We start from the raw sequence: 21087 nt of genomic DNA, 5'->3' as shown, positions 1-21087 counted from the left end.
TTTTCTTTCTCTAAAAGAAAAAAGAAAAAAATCCGAGACGCTCGTTGAAAACTTCTGTTCGATTAAGAATACACGTCTCGTTGATTAAGCTCGTGAGTATCGTGAAATAGAAGATGAATACGTAGAGATAAAAGAAAATTGAGATAATTTGCAAACGAGGAAATTCTATAAAGTAAAGTTAGTAGTATCGCACAAAGAGAAAGAGAAGAAGTAAAAAAGAAAAATATTTGTCTGTATATAAACCTATCGCATTTCTCGGTACACCGAGTGTATTTAAAAGACTTTTTGCTAGAATTGCTAGATTACGAACTGGTTCACGCTTGGGTCACGATAACTGAAGAGGTTACAACGTGTTTAGCTCTGACATGAGTTCGAGTTGCCTTTAGACGGACTGAGAGAAGATCGAAGACGGGAAAACGATAACGATGTTCTCTCAGAAAAAGAAGAAGAAGAGGAAGAAAAAGAAAAAAGAAAAAAAAAAAGTTACGAAAGTTGACGTCGTTCGTCTTACTCTCTTTCTCTCTCTCTCTCTCTCTCTCTCTCTCTCTCTTTCTCACACACACTCTTACTCACTCTGTCTCTCTTTCTCTTTCTCGTCGGCACTACGAGAATATTTATTTATCCCGTCGTTTTATCTCTCTCGGATCGTTTATACGGATTCGTTCTCGAATCTTACGACGAATCGATCCTGTACACTCCCTGTCGATCTCTCGCACGAGTTTTAAAGGAGAACGCGAACGTAAAAAAGAAAGGAAAAAAAGGTAAAAGAGGAAGGAGAAAAAATGTAGGAGAGGGAAAGAAAGTAAATAGAAAATAAAAGGAAGAAGAGAGAGAGAGATAAATAAATAAATAAATAAATAAATAAATAAAAATATGAATATCTCACGAGCAAACACGATGATATCTCGCGATTGAATTGTAAAGCGAGAACATATAAAGTGGATCAAAGAAATATTTGCTATTTTAATAATTCAACAATTTCTGCTTTCTTTTTGTTTTTCTTCCTTTTTCTTCTTCTTCTTTTTCGTATAACTATGCAAGGAACTTTAAAGAACTTTGGAATGAGATATTTTTAATGAATATGGAAAGATTGCTATACCATGTGAAGTACCTATGTCGATAATTAAACAAGAAATGATATTCCTTTGTGAACGATCACAAAATTATAATAATATTTTTAAATATAAATACTGTTATAAATATATAATGATATTATAAAAAGATATATATATATATACATATGTGTGTGTGTATATATGTATATATTAATCGACCTACGATTAAAATCAAAATTTCTATATTAATCTAAAGAATCGTAATTATATCAATCAATTGGATAACGCTGGTAATATACAACATAAATTACCATTAACAATATTATTATTAAATGAAAAAAAAGAGAAAAGAAAAATTAAAAAAGAATTTCATACCTTCTTTATATCCATTTCCACGTAATAATAATAATCATCGATGATAGATCGTTTTAAATTAAAATCGATTACGTACTATCAATTTTCACACGAATGAGAAATGATCACCAGTTAATTTAAAAACTTAATGATAATATACCTAAGCGAGAATCTTATTTCTCTTCATAAAAAAAAGAAGAAAAAAGAAAAAAGGAGAAGAAGAAAGTGATAAATAAAAAGAAAAAGAAAGAAAAAGAAAAAGAAAAAAAAAAGAAAATGAGAAAAGAAGAAAACATCGCCGAGTATAAAGTTCTTACGAGACAAAGATAAAAATAGATAGATAGATATAGAGATAGATACAGAAAGTATATATACATACATACACACACACACACACACATATATAAAAAGTAAGAGACAATGGACATCGTTGGTGCGTTATAAAAAACTCCGCGAGCTTTGTTGCTTCTCGCTTTTGACGCGACACCATTCTAAAACGCGAATATGCTCGTTTAAATGCCAACCCTGATATACCTCAAGGTAGAAACATTTCTCTTTCCCTCTTTAAGGAACGCTTTCGCAAACCGGAAAAGTTTTATCCACAAATTTACCACCGCTATTCTCACTTTCTTACACAAAAATACTCACTGACAAAAATAAATATTACTAGCGATTAAACGTTATCTGAATTTTGTCATCGTTCGTAATAACCGCTTACGCGAGATAGAGAGAAAATGAGAGACAAAGACAGAACCATATACATACATACACACAGAGAGAGAGAGAGAGAGAGAGAGAGACACACACATCTAGTGAGAGTAGAGATAGAGAGAGAAAGAGAGAAAGAGAGAGAGAGAGAGAGAGAGTATAAAGACAGAAGATGAAGGAAGCAGAGTAAACGCAAAATTTACATTTAAATGATACATTGACAATAGCAAGAGTAACAACGTCGAAGAGAACACGTAGTCTCTCGAGACTGCTCGCTTATGTATTGTAGTAGAAGAACAAGAAACTACAATGTTAAACTTTTCATACATACGTGCGTATGTAAATACGTAGATAGATAGATAGATAGATAGATACGTATATAGATATACAGTTTCGCTAAAAGCTCGACGAGTATCACGGTAATTTCTACTTAAATCCAAGCCATTGTATATTCAGCGAGATATCTAAGATGTTAGTTTTAAATAATTAAATTTACAAGTACATATCTTTATACGTGTACGTATAATATTTCGTTATATATATAATATCTTTAATTATTAATGTGTATATATATACATATATACATTATTTACTACTATCATTTATTTGTTTATTACGTATTTCGGAAATAGATAGATACAATTAATTCGTATATAAACAAGGATCCATATTGACGAGTAATTAATTCTCGACAAAATTTAATAACCTCGATTAATGGAAAAAAGAAATTATATTATACAATTTAATTACACAATTTCATCAACACCTTGATAAAACATCTCGATTTTATTGTCTATATCGTCGATACTTGAATGACTTGAAAACTTACTATAATTAAGTGTCATTTAATTATAACTAACAAATCACGATTCTATCCACTTCGGAAGAATCTTTAATCATTAGATATTTTTATTACATACGTAAACAATGTTACGGGGTTATGGAACGAGAAATATCCATTAGATCTCGTTACAACGAAACACGCGATGCATTCGATGAACATTATCTATAATGTAATGTAATAATACCAACAGACTCCTAACCTATGGTGTCGCACTTAATTAGCCTATCCGCAGACGAGCCTTTAGGTGGGTTCAACGTTGGGATAGATAAGATCTTATGAAATTCTATATTCCTTATCGCTAAGATAACACTGAGATCAGCTCTTTTGAGAAAAATATGCATTGATTTACTTTCTATCTCTCTCTCTCTCTCTCTTTCTCTTTCTCTCTATTTTTTTGTAACCCAAGCTTTTTTTTCGAGCTCGTAACGAACGAATATTTTTAACTAAAAGTAATTTTTTCTCTCTCTCTCTCTCTCTCTCTCTCTCTCTTTTTTTTGTACTTCGTCTTTTTACACACAACATTTTGCCATTATAAAACAAACGTAGATTCATATTTAAGAAATATAAAAAAAGAAAAAATAAATGAGTAACTTAATGAATATAAAAAAAAAAAAAAAAAAAAAGAAATGAAGTTGACTTTGAAACGAGCTTGAAGCGTTCGGTTAAATAAAGAAAGGAAGGAACAAAAGAAAAGAACGTAAATAATCGATGGCATAATTATATTCCCCCCGTGAAATCTTGTCTGAAAAAATATACTATAATATAATATTGTTCATTATAACTTATAAAAAATATACTATAATATAATATTGTTAAGTATAACTTATACCTGAAAGAACATTAAATTCTTATATGATCAACTAACAAATAATTTCATAGTGATAAAGTGAAGTAAGAGGATTAAAAAGAAAAAAAAAAAAAAAGAAGATACAGATGCACACATGTACATATACGCATGCACACACACACACACACACACATATTATATTATATATAAGTATGTGATTTCAAAGTTATATGGACTTTATAGAGTATTAAACTGAGATTACGAAATAATTGAAAAAAAAAAAAAAAAGAAACATATATATATGTATGTATGTGCGTGTATGTGTGAGTATAACCGACGTAATTTAAACGTTCGACGCAAGTAGATAAATCCTATTATATAAAAAAAAAAAATAAAAAAAAAAGAATGATTACACGATAGATATCGATAAAGCCGAGATAAAGAATAATTTTATTCTATCGTTAAGATTTATTCGTAAAACTCGACCAAAAAATTAAACTATACCTATCAATTTTCGATATAACTATTACGATATTCAATGAAAATGTTATTAGAGTTTATCTATGAATAAGATACGTAGGTACGTGTTATAGAGTGAACTATATATAAGATAATTATACGTACACTATATACACGAATACTCTTTCTCTCTCTCTCTCTTTCTCTCTCTCTCTCTCTCTCTCTCTCTCTCTCTATCTCCCTCTCTCTGTCTCTGTCCTCGTCTCTCTGTCTCTGTCCGTCCTGTCTTTATACCTTACTGTTCCTTACCAACCATTTTCCATTATCGTACACGAAACACTTTGCATCTCAAGAAGGGACACAAGAAGCCACAAGTCGTCCTGCTCTTTATCGATCGACTATAGTCGCTCACAAGTCTACTAGACAATTTTTCGATAGAGACATGTCGGAGGACTTGCTCCTTTAAAATCGCCTAAGCGTGAATGATTCGTTCGTACACGCTTCAAGAAAATACAATGAAAACAGACTGTGAAAGAGGGAGAGAAGGAAAGAGATAAATAGATAGATAGATAGATAGATAGATAGATAGATAGATAGATAAATAAATAAATAGATAGATAGATAGAGGTAGAGAGGGAGAGAGAGATAGATATAGGAAGAAATAATTTATAAGAAAACACAAACGAGTAGGATAAGACGTCCCTCACAATGGATATGACGAAGAAAATGTTTACATTAGGATCAGTTGTGTTGATCGTACGAAATGATAAGTAAGAAACGAATTCGCGTGAGCTTGGTTTATCGTTTGTTGTATCGCGTATTTACGTATGTATATACGATACATATGTGTGTGTGTGTGTGTGTGTGTGTGTATTAGATATTGTATATATAAATATATTAAATCTGTATTATTATTATGATTATTATACTATATATATAGGGAAATGATCATCATATATGAGATAAAATGCTTTGATTTATCAAATTATATTTAAAATTAATTATTAATTTAGTATTATCAATGAAATAAATAAATATATATTTGATGTATTTAAAGTTAAAAAGAAAAAAAAAAAGAAAAGGAAAGAAAAATGATAAAAGCAAAATTAACGATAGAAAAATAGAAAGAAGGAAACGAAAAGAAAAAGAAAAAGGAAAATGGAAAATGGAAAAGGGGGGAAAAAAAGACAAAGAAAAAGAAAAGAAAAAAAAAGAAAGTAAAGAAGAACTTCGCCGACCGACAACGAAGAAACCGTGAAATTATTGGAGCAAACGTTAATGGAACGAAGTTAAAAAATTATGTTTACTCTCGTCGTTGTGTACCCACGTACAACACAGTTGATCGAGCGGAAAACAGCGTGGAGGCTAAAAATAAAAGGATGAGAAGCCGAAGCTATCTGGAGAAGGAATTCCATCGAAGAACGTCGAAGTCTGTTCTTCGATTTAACGAGAGAAAGACAGATACATATATAGTTAGATAGATAGACAGCAGACAACAGACAACAGACAGACAGACAGACAGATAGATAGATAGAAAAAGAAAGATAGATAGATAGATAGATAGATAGATAAAGAGAGAGAGAGAGAGAGATTACGAATAGAGACTAATAATAATAACACTATACCAATCCGATGAAAAGTCATAAAAATAGAAATAGAATGAATGAATTGCCTCAACAAATTAATTAAATAAATCGTCCGACTCGATGAAACGTTTACAATCGAGATATAATTTAGAAAATACGATTCTAATAGAGGAATCTCTCTGTTAAGTATAATAAAAAAAAAAGAAGAGGGATGTTATGGAAGATTAAGAAAAAAAAAAAATGCAGTAATGAGAGGATGGAGAAGAGGGAAAAGAGAAGAGTTTGAACCGGATGCGTTGTTATCGACCAGTAATATTCAAGAGGAATGTTACTTCGAAACTTTCTTGGGTGTTACGTTAGAGGACTCTGTGCATCGTAAGAACAGACGTTGGCAAAGCTTACCAGAGTCTAGTACGACGAAAATAAGATCACCGGAGGACGAGCTACATCTAAAATTATTTCTACGGCATGAGAGCAAGACGAAACGATATATATATATATATATATATATATATATATATATATATATATGCATAGACACACGGATATATAGAGAGAGAAAGAGAGAAAGAAAAAGAGAAATAAAGACAAAGAATAAGAAAGACATTTCTCTCTCTCTCTCTCTCTCTCTCACTCTCTCTCTATATATATATATATATATATATATATATATATACACATATTTCTATTATATATAACTATTATATATATTCTATATATTATCTATTCATTTTATATATTTATTCTCTAACGCATATATGACTATTATATATATATTTTCTATATATACATATGTGTGTGTGTGTGTATATATATATAAAGAAAGAGAGAGAAAGAGAGATGGAATAAGAAAACACGTAGCGAATCTCAAGAGACTTTCCTTCCTTCTACAGCCTAATACCGGTCTTTCACTTTAATACCTTCCTGTCTGTAGAATAAAGTCCTCATAAAGCATCTCTCGAGTTTTTCTTTTTCCTTTTCTTTTTTTCTCCTTCTTTTTCTTTTATTTTTTCTTCTTTACTTCTTTTTTCTTTTTCTTTCTCTTTTCTTTTTCACCCCCGTGGAAAAATGTGAAGGAATCCTCGAGAATCGTTATGGAGTACTGTATGAAACGAAGCGAGTCCAAAGTGTCTGAGTGTTCTTTAAAATTTTAAATAAGTGTATTGATAGATAGAGGTAGAGGTAGAGCGAGAAAGAGAGAAAGAGAGAAAGAGAGAAAAAGAGAGAGAGAGAGAGAGGTAAAGAGGAAGTGGGAGAGAAAGAAAGAGGGAGAGAGAGAGAGAGAGAGAGAGAGAGAGAGAGAGAGAGAGAGAGAGAGAAAAACCAAAAGCTCGCGCTAGAAGAGCTAATACGAGCGAGCCAAAGGAAGAACCTGCTGGTGTTCGCGATTCAAGAGTTATCTGTAACGCGATTCGAGAGTATTATCGTTCGAGTACGTTTAGGGATAGTACGTCAAGCTTATACGTACCCGGAATAGAATCGAGCAAAGTTAAAGCAACGTTTGGCAGTGTTAAAATCATTGCGGAGTATCACGTATATCTAAGTTTTACTATTTATTGTGTATGCGTGTATGTGTGTTATATATATATATATGTTCGTGTGTGTCCGTGTATATACGTAACGATGATTCGAAAAAAGTGAAGAAAAAAGAAGAAAAGGAAAAGATAATTAAAAAAAGGAAGTAACATCCTGATCGATATAAAATTTGAGCTTGTTAGATCGGCCGATAGAAATCGTGAGATAGAAAAATCAAAAGGTTTGCGTTGGTTTAGTTCGAACGGATTAAAATTCTTACGGATAATGATTCTGTTAACCCATACAAGTGGATAAATCGAACTACGAGTCACGAGTAACGAACTACAATTCGAGAAATAGCGTACGCTTTGATCTCGGTATTATTTTATCCTATTTCTATCCTTATCTAGCTATCTATCAATCTATCTAACTTTTTCGATATAAAAGCGACATAAAATAAAACGTGATAGGATTACGATAAAAGGAAATGGAAGAGGAATTTTATAGAAATCTTTGTTCATCGGAAACTCTCCGTTCCGGTAAAAATGGTTTCTTTCACGACTTCACCGATTACGCATTAAACATGGCCGGCGATACTTGGATCGAAAAAATCTTTGGACGAATCGATAACGATGTCGATCGTTTAAGAAGCATTTATACCGATGAGAAACTAAAGGACGTAGTACGTGGGACTTTGACTAATGTCAAAGTACTTTATAGAGACAAGGACGCGAGTATATCAAGGGTCAAAAGACTTGAGGGATTCCAGATTGCGAGAGAGGGCCAACACGAGAAAGCTTTACTTCTCTTCAGTCAAGCGATTTTGCGAGCTCCTATCACGGGTAAGAAGTTTTTCAAGATCGTTAAGTTGTGAAATGAGAGAGAGAGAGAGAGAGAAAGATTGGATAGAAGGAAGACCTATGTTTTATATATATGTAAGTACACGTCTGATTCGACGTTCCAAAGACGTAAGAAGTTCAAAGCATAGGAAGGTCGCATTAATTTTCTAAGGACGAACCAAGGACGATAAATTTTTCACCCCAACAGAAAGAGACTTCCGGCCTCTTGTCTCTAAGCAGCCTTCGCGTGACAATGATAGATCGACTCTGATAAGCGCGAAGGTCCGCTTCGAAATCGATAATGCACCGTATTTGTTGCAGGCAAGTGCAAGACGGTCGATCGAGGTTTCTCCTTGCCTTTAGCTTTACTCGGTAGAGCTGAAACTTTCATGCTCTTGAAGGAATATCATCTGGCATTGGAAGATCTCGAATTGGCTGAGGAATACGAGCCACCGAAAGAATCGAGGTAATTTGTTTATTTCTTTGTTTATTGTTAGTTGATTAATTCGTTTCTTAGATTTTTCTTTGTATTCGTTTATAATAAGCGATAAGCAATCTTTTTTTCTTTTTTTTTTTTTGTGACGTTTAGTATTTAATATCATGAGAGTAAGTGGGTAATTAGTAAAGGGATAAGTCGATATTGATAAGATTTATCAATTTGAGAGAATGGAACGAAGAAATGAAAGTTATAGGTAAGAATAAGAAAAATATGAGGGAGACGTTCGATTAAAAGAAAAAAAAAAAAAAGGAAAGTGCAATAACTCGCACTAGAATGAAAATGATTAATTCGTTGAGATCTGAGGAAGATGAAGAATGAATTTAATGCATATCTTGTATGAAATGGACTGATATAAAATACGGCGAGGATGTACTAATTATAAGTTATGCATTAAATGTTACTCAGACTTAGGGGAGAAAGATTAATTTTTTATCGTCCACTCTCTGTTGATTAAATTCAAATATAAATGAAAATGTTTCCTTTATATTTGTTTCATTTATACGTACATATACATACATACATATACATATATATATATAATTACATTTAAATTTTAATAATTATTATTTATATATAATTTAAATGTCTGTACATAAGTTTAAATGTCATAATATTAAAATATATATATATATATATATGTATAATGATGTATATATACATAAACGACATCGTCGAATTTGCAACTAATTTTCTTTCGATTTTAACGAATCGATCGACAAAAGCAATCTCAATAATTACACCATTCCCTTTATTGTTTCTTTACTTTGACTTTTTTCCTTTCAATTAAATAAATGTCTTCTTTTACTTCTTTCACTTCATCTTTACTGAAAATCTTAAAAATCGAATTCAACACTTCGTGATATATACTTTAATCTACTTTAAATGTTACCATACCGAAGTTTCTTTATTTTCACGTTGATACTTTTGTAACGAGCGATAAAATGACGCAATCGATTGGAAGAAGTGGAATATTGAAAAATCTTCCTTCTTTGAATGGAATAGTCTATTTCTACCAACTAGCAATGACGACGACAACGACGACGAGAACGACGACAACGAGGTTGACTAGAACGAACGATGAAAACTTTCAGGACCATTACTTTTGCGCGGATCATTCGTCCCGCTTTTCGTTATTTCTACGAATGAGAATCGCCGAAATGGAAAAGAAGTTTTACACTCATCAACTTTTATTCAAAATTCTGACTCTATTAAACCACCGAAAAGGTTCTTGCCGATTAATTTATAAAAGTTTAACGATTTATCCAGTAGAATGTGTCGCTAATTAAAATTCGGAAACGTTTCGTAAGTTTTTTCGAAAGAAAAAGAAAAAAAAAAGGAGAAAGTTTATAAATCAATTTTATATATATATATATATATATATATATATATATATTAATTATATATAAATTAAGTTTTTAGATCAATTGCTTTTTAATGTCAACGATCTTTTATTTAGAAGTTCGATATATCACGTTTGTTTCTGTTGTTAATTAATTATAATTATATATATATATATATGTATGTATTAATAAATTATATAATAGTAGTATAATAATATCTAATATGTATTGCATATAATTATGACATATAAAATAAATTATAATTGTATGATAATATTAAATAATAAATTATAATTATTGTAATTATGTTATTTACTAATTAATTACAATTATCGTAATTATCTTATGATAAATTACAATTATTGTAATTATATTATATTAATAATTAATTACAATTGTACAATGATACGAAATTACGATAGTATAATAATATATATTATCTAATTCGAATCTAACGATTAATTTAATAGAAATTTGATAATTCTATGTTCGAATGAATTGAAATTTCGATAGAATACCGATCGTTCGATTAAACTCGTTAAGACTATTTTTTTATTATCTGAAAATGTAGATAAAAAAAATAAAGAGAAAAAATAATTCACATCATGATACAAATAAATCCAATACGTTTGAAATTGTAGACTAATAAATCTTACAAGTGAATCTAGTACGTTGAAATCGTAAACGTACGTAATTACTTACTTACGTACATAGAAGAAAATTAATATGTTTAACACGAATCATAGTAGGTCATAGATCACATCTATTAAATCCGTTAAGAACAGCTGTCTTAATCTCAACTGGTTCGATATTATGCAACGTTTCGATCTTTACAAAGCTCGATCGAACATCTTACTCCAGTTACGTAAAATCAATTTCGAAGGACGTAATATCGAGAACGCTGTTTCTAACACTAACCTAAGAAGATAAGCTAAGTACGTTCTAAAGCTAATATCCCTTCTAGTTAATGGATTACATGAGAGTAATCCTATATAATCGTTAATTAATAAACAATAAATTATTCGATAAAGTTATATCTATTCACGATGCACTATGGATTAACAACCATATATATTACGAAATAATGCCGTCGTTATTTCAGACCACCGTAATACGAATTTTATACATTAGAGAAAGTTTTTATTCTAATTGAAATATTTAATGACAAATAAATACGATATAATTTATTTCGTCAGATATATTTAATAAAACAAATTTATTTTAGTAAAATAAAAGAATCAAATCGTACACTATCGATTTTTGACCACCGATTAAATTGCAAATTCTCCTTTTGTTTCATTGTTCCCAATATACCGCCGAGAATAATCGATCGATGTATACCGTTTTAGAATATACTATTCAAAGACTAAAGAGAGAAATAGGAACGAGATACGTAGGGGTTTTCGAGAAAACGAACGGAGCGAATGAACGAGCTAAATTTAAATCGAGCAAGATCGTATTATACTATAGAACGATTACCTTACCGAGATATAAAAGGTAATTAAACTACAAGAGTCTATTATTTCAGCTTATTCGAGTCATGGTAAACTACAATAATTCATTCCATTCTCCTATTGTTTTGAGAACGAACCAGGGGAAAAAAATACAAAAATATTGAAAAGTTGACCTACTTGTAAATATCTTACAACGGTGCAACGACGTAATTAACGTCCTGTCTATATTCTTATAAAAAAAATAAAGTATCGATTGATAATTCTGACAAAATAGGATTTACAAAAAAAGGTTCGAACAAATTATCGAAAATAACGTATTACGTCTTCGAATGAAAAAAAAAAAAAAGAAAGAAAGAAAGAAAAATAGAGAAATAATTTTGTATCGAATGAGATATTAATAGAAGAAACGAACGTCATGAATTTTACGACAATTGACAAATGAATTAGAATAATCGATCGACTTATTTATTCACTTTATGTTTTCACTTATTTATTTATTTTTTTCTCGAAAGGCTAAGATAGCTATTACATATATCCTCGTAGGAATATTACCGGAAGTCGTAATATAAAGAAATAAAATTTAAAGAGGATACGTGCTCAGCATGGACAAGTTTATTTTATCGAATGCTACCAATAGATAAATAATTGATAATTGACTCGAAGAGAAAAAATACGACCTAAACGATAAATCATTATTTTCTTTACACACATACACACACACGCGCGTGCGCGCGCATACGTATAATCTTAATAATTTCGAAAACGTTAGAAAAATTCTTTCAATTCTATCGTCGTATCGTGAAATATTCGAATGACCGGGACAGAGTAGCGTTCTAATAAATTTTCCACGCATATTGTGCCGTTACTGTATTATTCCATTTTAGCCAGACACAGTGACGGATTAACGAATAGACGATGTAGGTGGTTGTATCGGGAGGGCCCGTAACAATAAGAAATAAAAAAAAAAAACAATAAAAAAAGAGAACAAAAGAAAAAAAAACGAACAGAACTATCCCGCAAGAGAAGAGACGCAAGACGAAAAAAAAAAGAAAGAAGGAAAGAAAAAAGATACAAATCTACGTCGGACAACATTGATAAGAAAATTGCATCTCAAACATTCGTCGACCGACGTATCATTTTTATTTCTATATTTTCGTTAAACGACTCTAACGCGATGTACGATCCAATCTTGTACGTTGTTGTATTTCTAGATTCGTCGTTAGCACGAATAAAAGACGTTGTAACGAATTTATTAATATTAATAATAATCATGCATAATTGATTTTATTTGAATGAATGGAAAAGGGAAGGTAGAGGAGGAAGTTATAAGGCAGCCAAATAAAATTTCTAACGCTACGGGCACTTTCGAAACTAAATCCACCAGTGTCTAGACCTACGACTTCTCAACTCTTTTCTTTTACGCAACAAGGATCGAGTATTCGTGAGAAGGAAAACAGAAAAACAGTGAGAGAAAAAGAGAGAAAGAGACAGACAGATAGACAGAGAGACAGACAGACAGAGAGAGAGAGAGAGAGAGAGAGAGACAGAAAAAAGGATATAAAGATGTGCAATGAACGAACTTTCCTCTTCGGACGTACTTATTTGAATATTCCGAAAGCGTACGTGATCGACGTAAATAAATATACGAACACTCCCTTCTTAGATCCAAGGTAGGTAGATCGGAGGATCTTAATCCTCTTTTTCTCTATCCATCTCTCTTTCTCTTTCTCTTTCTATCACTCTTTTTCCCTTTTTTTCTTTTTCTTTTTCTATCTCCTCTTTCATTCGCATGGAATAGTTTATTTCCGAAAAAAGCTACGAACGCGTTTTCATAAATAAGTAAGTACATATATACATGTATACATGTATACATATATATACGTCGTACAAAGATATATGTATGTATGTATGTATGTATGTATGTATGTATGTAAATACGTATGTATATATTATAGTTATTTCTCAGTTCTAAGACGACTTATCACAAAACAAAGATCTAATCAAATACTGACAGAGAGAGAAAGACTATCACATTTGAATTCTTCGTTATATCATGCTTCGTAATAATGTTCCTTATTTATTTACTTTTTATTATTATTATTATTATTATTATTATTATTATTATTATTATTATTATTATTATTATTATTATTATTAATATTATTATTATTATCACTTTAATAAGATCTTTTTTTCGTAAATATACATATACATATATGTATATATATATTTTTTTATTTTAATTTCTTTTTTTTCATTTATACACCGAACGAAGAAATAACTCGTAAATTATTCATTATCTTCACCGAGTTAACAATTAATTACAATTGATATCAAATACATATCAGATGACGAATCGTTCGCAAAGAAGAACTTATGTACATAACGTTACATATACTTATGTACCTTACACGCCGTTATCTATCTATCATACGGATAAATTTTACAGATAAATACAATGCAACAAGATTGTTTGTTTCGAGATACGAATAAGGAAGAAACGTAGTTATTTGAATAATTATCGATGTTACATCCTGTTTACGTCTAAACGAAGTAACGTTTCCGCTTGATAGAGAAATATCGGAAGAAAATTCAATACGTTCGATTGAGTAATTCGATTTCTCGCAATAACGCCTCGTCGTCGAACAAAATAATCTCTCTCTCTCTCTCTCTCTCACACACACACACACACACACGCACACATGGCATACATTCTCTCTCTTTCTCTCTTTGTCGACTATACAAGACAAAGAAGAACATCACGGAATTAATATGACGAAGAATCTAACACGAAATTAATGTGAGATTGGTATAAAAGGGAAAAAAATTAAAGAAGAAAAAGAAAAAAAAAAAAAAGAACAGAAAAGAACAGAACAGAAAATTTCATTCACTTTTCTTCGAATTCATTTTTAAAATAATAATCTTGAAAAATACGTCCCTTTCGATTCATTCATCATTTACTATAACGTAACCATAGTAACCATAGGTTGGATATACAAGAAAAACACTTTAATTTTTCACAAGTCTACCAGTTATAAAACTTCTACTACGAACGTTCAAGTAAAAATTCTCTTGTCTATTCGTACGGACTTTATCGTGCTAGTGATATTTCGAAAAAAAAAAAAAAAAGAAAAAAGATTGCGAGGGTGGGGGGTGAAGAACGAGAACGACGACGACGAAGGACAAAGTCCTTCTTATACCAACTTATACTTTTCTACTTGAAAAGAAAATTGGAATATTTATTGAACCACGATGGCAATTCACTTTGTTGCGAAATTGACTCACCTGAGACGGTCTTTCAAATCTATTTCTATCTCTCTCTCTCTCTCTTTCTGTTTCATTTTATCTCTTTCTCCGTAATATTCTCTTCTCTCTTTTCCTATCTCTCGAACAGGGATTTTCATTTCAGTAAACGTGCGAAGCATTCGTACAGAAACGAATACTCTGATGAATCTTTAAAGTTCTTCTTCTACCAGCAGATATACTTCTAATGTAATTTGAAGAGAATAAAAAAGAAGAAAAGAAAAAGAAAAAGAAAAAAAAAACAAACAGACACATATACACGTAACTTAAATGTTCAACGAAATCGGCCGTTTATAACGAGCTTAGATTCGCATTGATTCGCATAACAAAATAAAATAAAAGAAAATAAAATAAAAAGAGAGATAAAAAAGAAAAGAAGGAGTATAATCGCTCGACGTTATTTGTTTGAAAGAAAAGAGAATCGTTGTCGATCTCGTTAAAATAGAAAGAGAGAAGAAAAGATAAAGGCTCGCTTATACCATATATCACGAGTAGATAGGAGAGAAAGAGAGAGAGAGAGAGAGAGTTACGGAAATTACAAGCTGCTCAAGTTTGCCCGTTAGCCGATGCAAATGCATTACCATAAATTTAAATCCAAGCAAAACAGAACACGACACCGGTGGTGGTGCTGAGCTAAATAATGGAGTAATCGACTTCTCGCTTAATTACGCTCGGACACGTTCAGTTTTTTTTATTAAATCTAAGTAACTAAAATCCACGAATAGAAACATGCATGGATATCTCTTGAAATCTTTCAACGATAATATAAAAATATCTCATGGCTAAATCTTTTTTATAATTCAATATGTGTGTGTATGTGTGTGTGTGTGTTTCCGAAATTGATTTTACGATGTTAATATAAGAACGATAAACGATTCACTGCTTTGGTTTACCGTTAATCCGCATCCAACGTTTCTTCGTGACTCGTTTGCTAAAGTGGTGTTCGTTACAAAAAAAAAAAAAGAAAAAAGAAAAAGATAATAAAAATATGAAGATACGATCGAGGAATGCGACGAGAAGATATGTTACACCGATCACTTGTTCATGAATAATTCAAACAACCGAAGGATTTTTATTGTTTATACAAGTGGATGTTCCATTGTCGCACGGCCATAAATGTTTTCTCAATCGTTTACAACGATTTGTTTCTCCAATATTGACGTCTTATTTCCTTATATCGTTAAAATATATTTTTTATGTAAGATGCATTATAAGACATAGGTCGTAATCGTTTCTAACGTAATCGTAAAATCTCTTCTAATTGGCTTGATCGATTAATAATGGATCGATGTCGATCAAAAAAAAGAAAAAAAAAAAAGAATAAAGAAAGAAAGAAAAAAAGAAATGAAATGTAGATAAATTGGAAATGCATTGGAACTCTGTATACATATGTTTGACTGATTTTAAACTTTCGAATCGATTTTATCCTATGACCCCCATCATATGTATGTATGTAGTACGTTTATTGCCGATATCGAGAATATGTAAGGACAGCAAAGAGCCAACATGTTATTTGTCGTCGGAGATATGGCTTTTACGTTTTCTCTCTCTCTCTCTCTCTCTCTCTCTCTCTTTAGCATCGCTAAAAGGTTTCTCGTAAAACTAATCGGACGTCATCGATCGTACATCGGGTAAATATCATTGATATTTGTATAGGAAGAAAAATATAAAATGAGATGGAAAGAAAAATAAAACAAATAATAATAACGAAAAGAGAGAGAGAGAGAGAGAGAGAGAGAGAGAGAGAGAGAGAGAGAGAAAGTATCTAATACTACAAGCTCAAAAAAGATTACACCTTTCTATCGTAAATTTCACACATGAAACGACGATATTATTTTTCTCGTCTACTTTTCGCTTACCGATAAATCTCACGAGAAACGTAACAACGATTCTGCTATCAACGATCAATGATATATACTATTATCCTAAATGTATAACACATACATTAATCTTACTTCTTTTTAACTCTATATCTTTCGTTTAATCGCTATTGCTCGTTCTGCATCGAAAGTGTATGCGTGTATACGTTTTAAAAGAAAATTAAAAATGGTTTAACTATATTATCGATCTTTAATTATCGTCAACAAATACAAAATGGTATTGATAATAGAATCTAATATATTAAATGATAGATATGTATGTGATAACCAGATACCAGATATTATATATATATATATATATATATATATATATCAAATAATGAAGAAGGAAAAAAACGAAAAAAAAAGTACTTCAGCTCGTTCTATCTCGAAATATTTTATATCGAGATATTGAAATCTCTCTCTCTCTCTCTCTCTCTCTCTCTCTCTCTCTTTCTCTCTTTCTCTCTCTTGATATCGAACAATAAAGTGAAGTACTTTTCTAATTCAATACTTCACGAAATAATACTGTAAACGGTGTTCAGAGGTAGAGTTTACAGAAATTCTCGACAAACCACCAATTTAATCTAAATATACATACACACACTTACACATATTTTAGTGGTTCATATTTAGTGGCAAATCTTTCACAAAGAATCCGATAAAGAAGATAAAATGATCGACGTTCATCTTTTACAACACATTCTTGCGGATTAAATTATTATTAAAGTATATAATATAAAGATTTAAACTGATTCTCCTCCTATCGAACTAGTACTCAGGAATTTAATATTCCTTCGAAAGATTGCTAATACGATAGATAGATACGTAAGTAGTTATTTATTTACTTACTTACTTACTTCCTTACTTACTTACATGTTTAGAAATGAAATACACGATAGAGAGAAAAATATTTTTCAAATACAAAAGATGCTATCACATTTGTCGATGCAACAAATGGCATCTTTCTATTTAATTCTTGACAATAAAATTGTTCGTTCTCTTCCTTCCTTCCTTTCTTTCTTTCTTTCTTTCTTTCTTTCTCCGTATTTACTTTCCACTCGACTTTTTACTCGGTTCATTTCCAACCATTCCTTCTTCTTCTACTTTTTCTTTTTCTTATTATATTTTTTTTTCGTTTCTCTTTCTTTCTTTCTTTCTTTCTTTCTTTCTCTTTATTTTTTTTTCTTCTTTTATTATTCTTTTTTATTTTTCTTCCTTTCTATTTTTTCTTTCTATCATTCTCTTTCTTCTACTTCTACTTCCTCTACTTTTTCTTTACTTTTCCTTTTCTTTTTATTATTATTTTTTTCGATCTTTCTTTCTATCTATTTTTTTTTCTAAAACAGAAAAAAAACTATATAAAAAATATAACGATGATATCCTATACTATAAAAATTCACTTCACGAATTCGACAATTTGACTATAGTTGATATAACCAATCAATAACTCTACCAATCCAACGAATCATCATCCATCATGCACTTAGCACACGACTATTTCGTTCACGATCTCCTGACTCATATCTCCTTGATACGAACTAACCATGAATATTTACATAGATACACACAAACATACAAACATCTCGGAAATATATTATGTATCTATATAAATACATCTATATAAGATCAAAGAGAATCCGATATAACAAACTAATCGAAAAAGGTCGGATTTTCTATCATTCCTAATTCCTAAGACCAACTTCTTTTTCTTTTTCTATTATACGTTGTAAATGTTGTTAACGATCGCGAGAAATACTTCCACTTTATTTTTTTTATTTAAAGAAGAGAGAGAGAGATACTAAAAAAGAGACAAAACGACGAGATAAATATATTTCAATAAAATTGGCAGATGCTCGTAAATTACAAAGTTATTTTTTTCTATTTTCTCTCTCTGTTTGTCTGTCTGTCTGTCTGTCTGTCTGTCTCTCTCTCTCTCTCTTTTTCTTTGCTCGACGATACGTAAAAAGGAAAATACTGCGAGAGCAAAGGGTGTTACAGATCGTACGTCCATCGAGGATGCACCGTCGATTAAAGAGAAAAAGAGAGAGAAAGAGAAATCGATAAACGTGCAGAGGGTAGATAAACATATTTGTTGTGTACATGGATATATCATATATGCGTCGCATAGATAGACTACGAGTAGAGTAGAGTCGCATTTTTATCGATCGATGTTCGTACCCTCTCTCCCTCCCCTCTCCTTCTTCCCTTACCCCCACCATCATCCTCACCGCCGCCAAATTTTGTTACGCTTGTCCGCACGATCGTAAGTCTTTGAAATCTGTAAAAGTATCGTTCCGTAGAAACGTAGAAACGGATATTATCGTTCAGAAATTTCGAATATCGAAACGAAACGAAACGAAACGAAACGTAACGAATAGATATCACAACCAGCGAGCGTGCAATTTTTTATTCGTATCTTTCGAACGCGTACGAAATTCTACACGCGTACGTGCTTACGTACTAACGTACGTACGTATACGTAACGTATACTTGGCTCGTTAGTGGAACGGTATATGGACGAAAAAATTTACCAGGCCGACTATATACGATAATAATTTGTCAAGAAAAATTCTATACGGCAAACATAGGATATCCTATTATTTTTTACGAACACGATTTTTCGATTCCGCAGGCAGAAATTGTACGCAGAACGTATCGTAACCGTATCATGTCGATTTGTGAAAAAAAAAAAAAAGGAAAAAGAAACAATGAAAAAAAGAAGAAACGAAAAAGAGAAAAGGAAAATGGAAAAACGAAAGTACGAATAAACTTGGCCTCGATGTGAGAAGATTGAAAAGAGAGAGAGAGAGAGAGAGAGAGAGAGAGAGAGAGAGAGAGAGAAATAAAAAAAAAAGAAAAGAAATTGAAAAAAAGAAGAGGACAAATAAAAAAGAAAAAACGATTGCTCGTTCTCCAACGTATGAGAACTCGATCCATCTTCGGAATGAGAAACGTAACGAACCATCAACATAAACGTCAACGAAGTCTCTTTCCTCTATACCTTCTCTTTCTATGTTCTCTCTCTCTTTATTTATCTATCTATCTCTATCTATCTTTCTCTATTTATCTATCTATCTCTATCTATCTCTCTCTCTTCGACTTTTCTTCTATTTACAATTCCTATATATCCCTCGTATAACTAGACTCGTACTCTTTCTCTCTTTCTCTCTCTCTCTCTCTCTCTCTCTCTCTCTCTCACACACACACTCTGTTTTTCTATCTGTCTCTCTCACTCTCTCTTTCTCTTTCTCTTTCTCTTTCTCTCTGTATGTTTATTCTTCCTATCTACGATAACTCTTACCGACATGTACCTAGGTAATTTCTCGTGCTTCGCGAATAGAAGTAATAAATGACGGTGGTTGCAATTACGGTTAACTCTCACCCCCATTCCCACTTCCAACCCTCTCTCTTTCTTTCTTTCTCTCTCTTTCTCTCTCATATATACGTCTTCTTCCTCGTTTTCAACGATTCAACAATCAAGAACTTTCTCTAATAATAGACGTCTTTTTAAATCATAGATATTCCGTATAATTAAGAACGTACACTTCGCGTGAGAGTAAAAAGAAAAAAAAAAAAAAGATAGAGAGAAAGAGAGAAAAGATATCGAAACGTCATGTTAGTTAATGAAATTACATCTCAGGAGTGATTACGAAAGCAAAAAAAAAAAAGAAAGAAAGGCAAGGAAAATGGAAGAAAGAAAATAAAATCATTCTTTCGCTTTTCCAATCGTTTGCACGAATCGAATTATGTTCGATCATATTTAAACGAACGGTTATCAAATTAACGTGAACAATATGATGAATGAAAATATTTCCAGATTAAAATATAGTTTAGATTTAAATCGACTTTGGAAATTTCTAAGGTAAAGGATTTATCGAAGGTATCGTATAAAGTAGAGAACGTTAGAATTAGCATAGATAGGAGATGTGATCGGGCTCTTGGAATCTATCTCTGTTGATGAAGGATAGATAGAGGTATTTATAATTTATGGGAGATATATAAACTCCTTACTAGAAATATCTACGAAATTAAATGTCACGAAATATCATATAGATCCATTGATTTATATGTTGAAACGATAATTATAGATATTACGAATTGAAATTACGTCAGAATGAATATTATTTATTATAAATGATATCTTTCGAATTTGTTATTCGATGGTGTATCAAAAATGTGAAACTTAGAAAAATCAATAAAGAAACGCATACATATGTATATACGCACACACACACACACACACACACATATACGTATATAACGTAAACCTTGTGAAATGTTTCATGCGCGTTTCGTTTTTACCGGATGGTCTTGGAATAACAGATGAAAATGGAAAAAAATAAAAAGTAAAAAAAAAAAAATAAAAACAAGGAAAAAGAATAAAAAAAAGAAGAAAACAGAAAAAAAACGAAAACAAAAATATGTTATTTCACCGTCGTTGGGGCGATCGATCGATGCATCAAGTTTACTCTGTACGATAGA

At 31.2% G+C, this 21087-nt stretch overlaps 2 protein-coding genes across 4 annotated transcripts in view; one reads left to right on the top strand and one right to left on the bottom strand.

Annotated features, from left to right (window-relative positions):
- The window catches only part of LOC127071501 (growth factor receptor-bound protein 14-like), a 423968-nt gene that overhangs the window by 383662 nt on the left and 19219 nt on the right, over nucleotides 1-21087 (bottom strand). The gene's annotated exons all lie outside the window — the stretch shown is intronic.
- Nucleotides 7082-21087, top strand: part of LOC127071502 (SET and MYND domain-containing protein 4) — a 38065-nt gene continuing 24059 nt past the window's right edge. The window contains exons 1-3 of the mRNA XM_051010838.1: nucleotides 7082-7685; nucleotides 7779-8150; nucleotides 8469-8613. Of these exons, the coding sequence (XP_050866795.1) occupies nucleotides 7796-8150; nucleotides 8469-8613 (500 nt within the window). The 5' untranslated portion in view covers nucleotides 7082-7685; nucleotides 7779-7795. The remainder of the gene's footprint in view (nucleotides 7686-7778; nucleotides 8151-8468; nucleotides 8614-21087) is intronic.

This window comes from Vespula vulgaris, chromosome 22 (assembly GCF_905475345.1).
Source record: "Vespula vulgaris chromosome 22, iyVesVulg1.1, whole genome shotgun sequence".
NCBI classification, from domain to species: Eukaryota; Metazoa; Arthropoda; class Insecta; order Hymenoptera; family Vespidae; genus Vespula; species Vespula vulgaris.
This window is presented reverse-complemented; position numbering and strand designations above follow the sequence as displayed.